Below are 8,596 nucleotides of genomic sequence, written 5' to 3'. Positions count from 1 at the left end.
AGTACATGAGCATCTACACCCTCACAAATCTGGAAAACACGGTTTATTATAGTCTGAGACCAAATATAGTAATCACGAAGATAAGGAAGGAGAGATAAGATCTGCGAAACACCGGCAGCTACCTCGGAATCTCCGGATAATCAACTGTGCGAAGAAATCAACACCCGTTGTATCCGAAAATACCTGGATCTGCACACAATAGTGCAGGGTGTAGTATGAGTATAACTAACTCAGCAAGTAACAATACTACATAAAGAACTGAAAGTAGTGGCGAGCTTCACAATTGAGTCCAACTACAGTAATTTCCAACATAATAAGGTAGGCATGCTTTCAAATTCAACATTTAAAGTCAAAACAGTAATTTCATGTCAAGTTCAACTGAAACAGAAGATAATATCTCTCAGAAATTTTTAAAACAGTGATATATGATAGTTGAAGTGCAACAATAATGAAATCAAATACATCCTCTCAGGACCACAATCACTCAGCCATTACATTCACTCAGCACTCGCACTCAGTAGGTACCTGCTCTCACTGGGGGGTGTACAAACTCCGGAGGCGCTCCTTCAGCCCAAGCGCTATAATCTGCACGGACAACTCACGTATTGCACGGACAACTCACGTGCTAGTATAATGTCTGGATCCGCACGGACAACTCACGTGTTGTACGGACAACTCACATGCTATAGTATAATATCTGGATCTGCACGGACAACTCACGTGTTATAGTATAATATCTCACAACCAGGCCCTCGGCCTCACTCAGTCATAAATCTCTCCAGTCTCTCGGGCTCTCAATAATCATGAAAATCAACCCAAACAACAATGATATGATGCATCAATAATGAACAATAGAGACTGAGATAAAATAAACAAGTAAACTGTGACTGAGTACAAAACTATAATTTAGTAGATAATTCAATATGTACACGATATTTGTGGGTCCCTTCAGTGCCAACACATAATCTAAACATGATTTATGGTTCAATTTCTCTACCACATGGACAATGTACAGATAACAATAAATTATTCAATTACATAGTTCCATAGAATTTGACCAAGTCACAATTCCTACGGGTTACGGTGCACGCCCGTCACCTAGCATGTGCGTCACCTCAAAATCGATCATATAACACATAATCTGGGGTTCATACCCTCAGGACAAAATTTAGAACTGTTACTTACCTCAAACCGTGTAATTCTTTATTCTGCTGTGCATTTGCCTCTCGAATCGGTCTCTGAACGGCTCGAATCTAGTCACAATTAATTTGATTCAAATTATAAGAATTAATTCTATATGAAAATACAAATGTTTCCAACAAAGTCCGAAATTACATTCAAAAATTGCTTGTGGGGCCCACATCTCGGAACCCGGCAAAAATTATAAAATATGAACGTCCATCCAACCACGAGTCCAACCATACAAATTTTACCAAATTCCGACATCAACTCGACCCTCAAATCCTCAATTAAAATCCTTGAAGATTTCTACCATTTTTCAACCCAATCTTTACCCATTTGAAACTCAACAATCTTTCCACAAACCTTATTGGTACGTGCATGTATAAATAATACTCTCACACCCAAAAATCATACTCCCAATCACCCATCTTTACCCAAACTCAAAATTGAAGACTAGCGTTAGAATTTTACCTCCTAGGTGAAGATCTTGTGATATTTCTTGTTGGATTTCAAAGTTTGAACAAGACCTTGATGAACAAAGCACTTGGGCTTCTTCCTCTCTCTAGAACACTCTCACTTCTCTCTAAAATATCAAATTTTTGTCTTCAAAATGAGCCCCAAAGTCTATTTATCAAAATAGAGTCGGGTTATAAAAATCAGAAAATGAAGCTACGGGACAGGATCTGCGGTCGCATATGCGACCACATAATGCATCTCTGGCCCGCGAAATGGACCCTGGGAACTGGGCACATTCTGCCCCAGTATGTGACCATTCTGCAGTTGCAGAATAGACTGCAAAACACTTCTACGGCCGCATAATGGCCCAAAATTTGATCGAGTTTCCGCTTCGTTTTGCGGCAAATTCGCGGTCCACATAACGTTTATGCGGTCGCAAAATAGACCGTAGAATGTCCTTATTCTGTCAAAAAATTTTCTTAACACTTAAGTGCATTCTTCAACCCAAAAAGCCTGAGCCGCAAACTTTAATTTCCTTAGCAAAAGTTTTTCGGGGTCGTTACACATAAGTCCACATCCGGTCAACCTTTTTAACTTAAGTTCTAAACCTTGGAACTAAGTATTCCAAATCATTTCAAAATCTCACCGGACCCAAACCAATTACCCCGACAAGTTAAATAACAACCGTAAAGCACAATTTGAGTAATAAATGAGGAGACAGGGTTGTAATACTCGAAACGACCGGCCGGGTCGTTACAATGAGTTTTTTATTTTAATACATTAATTATTATTTTTGATAATCGTGATGTCCGAGCAAGCTTACATGCACCTCAACTAATTTCACAAGACCTGTTACCTTTCAGCAACAACAGGTACCAGGTAAAGGTTAACACTTTTACTTATTAAATACCTTTAACATCGCCTATTGTTTTCAAATGAACTAATGTATATATAACTTATGACATATAATTATTTTTTTGTTTTTTTTAAAATAAAGTTTCAAAAATCATTCTCTTCCCCAAGTTGAACCCGAATCCTTCTCTCCCCCTCTACTCCCTATTCTTTTTTTTTCTCGTAGTCATTACTACAGTGGCGAGGCTTAATTAAGACTTCGTACGCCTAGAAGTTAAGAAATAAATAAATAACGAGGTAGACAACTCTTTTACTCTTCGTACTGGATCAAGATCACAAACTCATCTTTACTTGCACAATTACATATCAAACAAAGATGTAGTATACATATTTCAATTTTATTTCATTGATGATGAGTACATATATTGTAACAACAAACTTGAAGCAACTTTATTATTTAGGCTAAAATATAAAGCTTAAGTTTTGAATTCGTCTCTCTTGTTATAGTTCATGAAATGATATTTGTTTGGTGATTTCAGCAATAATAGAAACACATGCAAGCAAATCCGCGCCAAATCCCTTTCCACTCACATTCCCCGCCATAAACAAAACCCTCCCTCTTACAATTGCCAATACAAGATTCATCATGGTAACATTGACTCTCAAATGTAGCACTAAATTTTGTGCAAAAATCATTACTCTTCACAGCTTCAATACCTGCCCACAAAAAAAAAAAAAAAAAAAGATAAAAATAAAAATTAAAGAGAAAAGAAATAGCAAAATACAATGGGAAACAAAATTGCCAGTTATTTTTATATTCTCATTGAAGATAAGTAAAAATATAGGATTTCAAGAGCGTGTTAGCTTGACTCTCGCCTTCCCTTTTTGCTTAACTCGTCCGTTCATAACTTCTTCACCATCTCGAGGGTCGAGCTAACACAACAACAACAAATATAATATAATCCCACAAAGTGAGGTCAGGATAGCAGTAAGGTCTACGTACACTCTGTTGGGCTCAACCAACCTAAAAATACTATTAACATAGTATGATATTGTTTGTTTTGGGCCAAACCCGTACAAAAGGTCTCACACCATTATGAGATTCCTACACCTTATATGTATGCTCTCTATCTTTCCAGCTACCAATGTGGGATTTTGTTCGCACATCCAACATACTCTACCATTCTCATACTCTACTTTGTGAGATTACACTGAATTTTTTGTTGTTGTTATTGGTAGCTCGACCCTCGATATAGTAGCGAAGTTGTGAACGAATGGGTTAGGCAAAAGGGGCAGGCGGGGATCACTATTGTGATGCTCATGAAGTGATGATATAAAAAATGGAAAGAAAATTATTGCTTTAATATGAAATGACATGTTACAATTGGTTAAATTACAATGTGATTGTATAAAATTTCTTTATATATAATATCAATATATAATCCTAAATCCCTTTTCTTGACTCACCGTTTGAAGCAATGACTAGTAAGCTAAGTATCACGAAAAACCTAGAATAGTAAACATAAGATTCAGCCATTTTTCAACCTTTCTCTTCTTTCTTTGAAATATAACAAGAAGCTAGTTTGTAGGAAGTTGTAGTAACTTAATTACTAATAACACATATTTATAGGGACAAATAAGTAGATTAAAGAAGGCATTATTCTTGATATATTCTAAACCACCATGAAGACAACGCCCATCAAAATTATTCGAGTAGTTCGTATCCTCGATATAGATGATATCTACTGTAGTTGGGTATCGGTTTTAGTCTTGTTACAGAATTTTTAATATCGTTATTATATTTATATATTAAACTTATCTTTAATTTTTATTTACGACGATGATATGAGTTAATAATCAACTGACATTATTGTTTTTTCCGTTTAACTCTTGCTTAATCTTTGGACTTTTCTGTATGTTGGCATTAATTTTGACAAAAACCTTTAGGTAGGGTTAACCTTAAATTCATTAATTATTAATTAAATGCGCACCAAAAAAATGTGAAGTTTTAGTGTGAGTTGGGAGGTGTTCAATTCGATGGACTCAAGATTGAAAATTTTGAAGTTTGGAATTGGTGAAAGAATTTTGTAATTGTTTGTTTAGCTCTAAGACAAATATCACAAGACAAACTAGATCTTGGATGCACTAGCGACTGGTACATAGCAGAATAATTGCCTAGATTTTTCAACTTAGTATTTTACATATTTACAATCAATTGTACTATACTTGCATGTAAATTTTTCCTTGGACCATAATAATGACTTAAACTAGCGAGCTAAACGATTTCTTCCTTAAATATATAGATGATTTATCCATGTTTATTTTCTCCTCATCATAATCACCTTAATTTATAAAGAAGGAAGCTAGTGGAATCTTGTACCTCTAAGATAGAAGGTTGCAGCTCCATTAGTGAACAATTTGTCAGTCAACTACTTTGCTTTCAAATGTTAACATTCTTCACTTCTTTTTACCTCCAAAATTATTGATATATTATACGGAAAAGGGTCATAATTGTCCCTAAAGTATTGGAATTAGTATAAAATTGCCCTTCATCCACCTATTTGAATAAAAATACTCCTACTGTTATTTTTTGGTTCAACATTATCCTTATTACTAACAAAGAATTCATTAAAAAAAAGAAATTTAATTAATATCCACGTGTCACCGTCCAATTGGCCTAACATAAATTCCAACCCGTAACCCGCCCAGATATTGACCCACCCCAATTTTAAAACATAGCTCTCTCTCTCTCTCTCTCTCTCTCTCTCTTCGCTATTTTATTTTAGTGAGCATTTACTTACGAGTGTATGCCTACTATTATTCATGAGGCAAACTCAAAACTGAGTTCTCTATTAGAATCATTTATATGGAAAATGGAAGGAATTGTCATATTCTTCTTAACGGTTTCTTCACTATTTTTTGTCATTCCTCTGTGAAAATTTGAGGATGTTTTTCAATTTTTTTATTGTTTATGTGATGTGTATGTTTATTATTTATTTATTTCACTATTTATTCAATTAATATGTAAGTTTTTCTACTCCGTGTAATGGGTATTGTGCAATTGTCACATTTCATACACACTGGGTTCATATGATGTACTAATAATAGTTAATAATTTTTTTAGATAATTTCTTCACTAGTATTTGTTTTCTTATTTTGATTGTTATCATGGATTCAATTTTCTCGATTAGATTACCGTGTTAAGTCTAGTAAAAAAGGATTTTTTACTCATAATTTGCAAATGAGATAGGCTACTGTGTACGTTGCTATTTCCGGCGGATCCGCCGGTGAATTCCGCCCAAGTAGCAACAAGACACAAAGAGAGAGAGAGAGAGAGAGTTGTGTTTTAAAATCGGAGTGGGTCAATATTAGGACGGGTTAAGGGTGAGTTTAGTTATATTTTAGTTGAAGTTTAAGTTAGGCCAATGGAACGGTAACACATGGATATTAATTAAAAAAAAAAATTTCCCCAGAATTTTCTGTTAGTAATAAGGGTGATGTTGAGCTAAAAAAAATAACGGTAGGGGCATTTTTATTCGAATAGGTGGACGGAGGGCATTTTTGTACCAATTTCGATATTCCAGGGGAAGTTTTGGCCCTTTTCCGTATATTATATTAATTTCCAAAGGATCCTATTTTGAGAAACATTAAAACACTAGGAACATATGGCTGGGGTCAAACTAAACTAAAGTTTGAAGACAAGACTTCATTCCCCTCCTCCCTTTTCCTATATAAATTTGTTGTATATTTCGGGGAAGTTTAAGTTATATATATCATTAGTGTAAAGAATTTTTTTATACCATAAGTCACATTTACTTGTAATAGCAGGTAATTTGTCTTATTTTTAAAATTATAAATCTCATATTTTAAGAAGACTTACCTATAAATATTCTTTTGGTGACCTAATAGTAAAAAAATTCTTTATATTCGTTGTGTATGTAATTTAAACTCAATATAATAATACGAAAGGTTAAACTTAGTTGGTTTATCAGTCATATAATATTTTTGTTTATAGTTGAAAGTATGGTTTGGCAAGTAGCAAGTGATCAAATGGATTCCAAAAAAAAAATTTGAAGTAAAAACTTCTAATCATCAGTGCTAGTGATATATATATATATATATATATATATATATATATATATATATATATATATATATATATATATATATATATATATATATATGTGTGTGTGTGTGTGTGTGTGTGTGTGTGTGTGTGTGTGTGTGTGTGTGTGTGTGTGTGTGTGTGTGTGTGTGTGTGTGTGTGTGTGTGTGTGTGTGGATGTTCTTTTACCATTAGTCAAATGTTTCGAGTTCTAGCCCTAAATAATTTTTCTTTAGTACGAAGCACTAAAACCTCCATAGATGAGCTTTTTACCGCGCACATTCAAGTTATAGTTGGACCCGTGGATTCTAAACACAAAATATTTGAAAGAAAAAGAATTGTACCATCAACCATGTGACTTGATACTTAACCATATACAACAACAACATACTCAATTAATTTTACTAGTGGTGTCTGGGACGATAGTATATGTATGCAGATTTTACTCCTACCTTGTGAATGTAAAGAAGTTATTTTTGATAGACCTTCAACTTGAATTTATACATAACAATATCAGAATAAGAGTCATAGTATTAGAGATTATCAATTTGAATCCAAATGTAAAACCATAAAACTCCAATTTAACGTCAATATGGTTTTTCACCAATATAATTCCCAGGAGGAAAATAATTACAAGTCATAAAAACATCACCACTATCACAAATAACTCTAGCACATCCAACTCTCCTTGTACTTTTCCACACAATTTGAGTATAATGTCCACAAAGTTGCCCTTCAACACAAGAATTAGATGCATAATTATAATATTTTTGTTCATCAGCCCAAGCATTAACAGCATCTGTTGGAGTCCAAGTAGAACCACTACCCCAATAAATATTTTCTCCTAATTTAAAATCACTTTCTGGAAATGAATGCATTAGTCTACAATCTTCTTTTCTTGAACTTGCCCACCATTTTGCATATTTTTCAAGATTTGAATCCCATGTTAATGGTAACTCCATTTTTGTTGCTCTTACTAAATTGTGATGAAACAAGAATTGAATTGCTTCTCCTAAGCAATTCCAACATAGTTGCTTTGAGATTTTGTAAATTGTGTCATTGTCTAAGTTTTTATTTAGGGTGGTTTGATCAAGTGATGGTAATAAAGATTTTGAGGGAATTTGAAGAGTGTGAATTGAGGTGATTTTGGAAAGGAAGAATAGAGGAAATAGAAGGAAGAAAAAAGGCTTCATTTTTTTTGGTTATGGAGAGACAGATAGATTGTTTCTTAGGGAAAGTGCATTGAATAATGTGGTTCTTGCCTTTATTATATAAACGTTTCAGGAATATTTGTTTTGGGTGAGAATTTATGGGGAGATCAGTTTTGTTACCCTTATTAAAAAAATATAGAAAGTACATTAAAATATTTAAAAATAAATAAATAAAAAGGAAGTAAAGAAACTCAAAAATCAAAATATCTAGCATATTTTAAAAAGTAGAAATAATGCAATAGTATTAAAGTTATTAAGAGAGACAAATTAACTACTCCTATAACGTCTTAACTTTCAAACAATTAAAAACCAAAAATATTATTAAATTACATATTTTACCTTCCTAAAAGTGAATAATCAAACTTTATTAGTCTTACATACTAAATATTACTCCTTTGTGAATAAACATAGATTGCTTTCAAATAACAATACAATAAGTTTGATAATTTTGAGAGAAATCAAATTATGACATGAATACCAATAATAAGTGAAAATGTAAAATTTTACTAATCTACTTTCAAATGAAATGTTCAAATGATATTTATTTGAATTATTCACAATCTTCATATATCTATAGATGAATAAATTTTTTATCATTCATTTATTAAAAAATTTTGATGGTCAACTATGTAAAAGTAGAAAATTTAACACATGATTTACTCAGGAACAGTCAGGCGAGCCCCGAGTGTTGAGCGTTAGGCGTGTTTAGGCTGCATAGCAGGACGCTTGGGGCATAAGCCTCATAAAACTGAGCCCCACACATAAGTCTCAAGAGCGTTTTGCAAGTATC

At 33.3% G+C, this 8,596-nt stretch overlaps 1 protein-coding gene across 1 annotated transcript; it reads right to left on the bottom strand.

Moving 5' to 3' along the window:
• Positions 1–7,048: 7,048 nt before the first annotated feature.
• Positions 7,049–7,862, bottom strand: LOC107791665 (pathogenesis-related protein PR-1-like). The gene has a single exon (XM_016613761.2). The coding sequence runs from the start codon at positions 7,786–7,788 to the stop codon at positions 7,183–7,185; it is 606 nt and encodes a 201-aa protein (XP_016469247.1). The 5' UTR covers positions 7,789–7,862; the 3' UTR covers positions 7,049–7,182.
• Between the last annotated feature and the right edge of the window lie 734 nt (positions 7,863–8,596).

This window comes from Nicotiana tabacum, chromosome 18 (genome assembly GCF_000715075.1).
Source record: "Nicotiana tabacum cultivar K326 chromosome 18, ASM71507v2, whole genome shotgun sequence".
Lineage (NCBI taxonomy): Eukaryota > Viridiplantae > Streptophyta > Magnoliopsida > Solanales > Solanaceae > Nicotiana > Nicotiana tabacum.
This window is presented reverse-complemented; position numbering and strand designations above follow the sequence as displayed.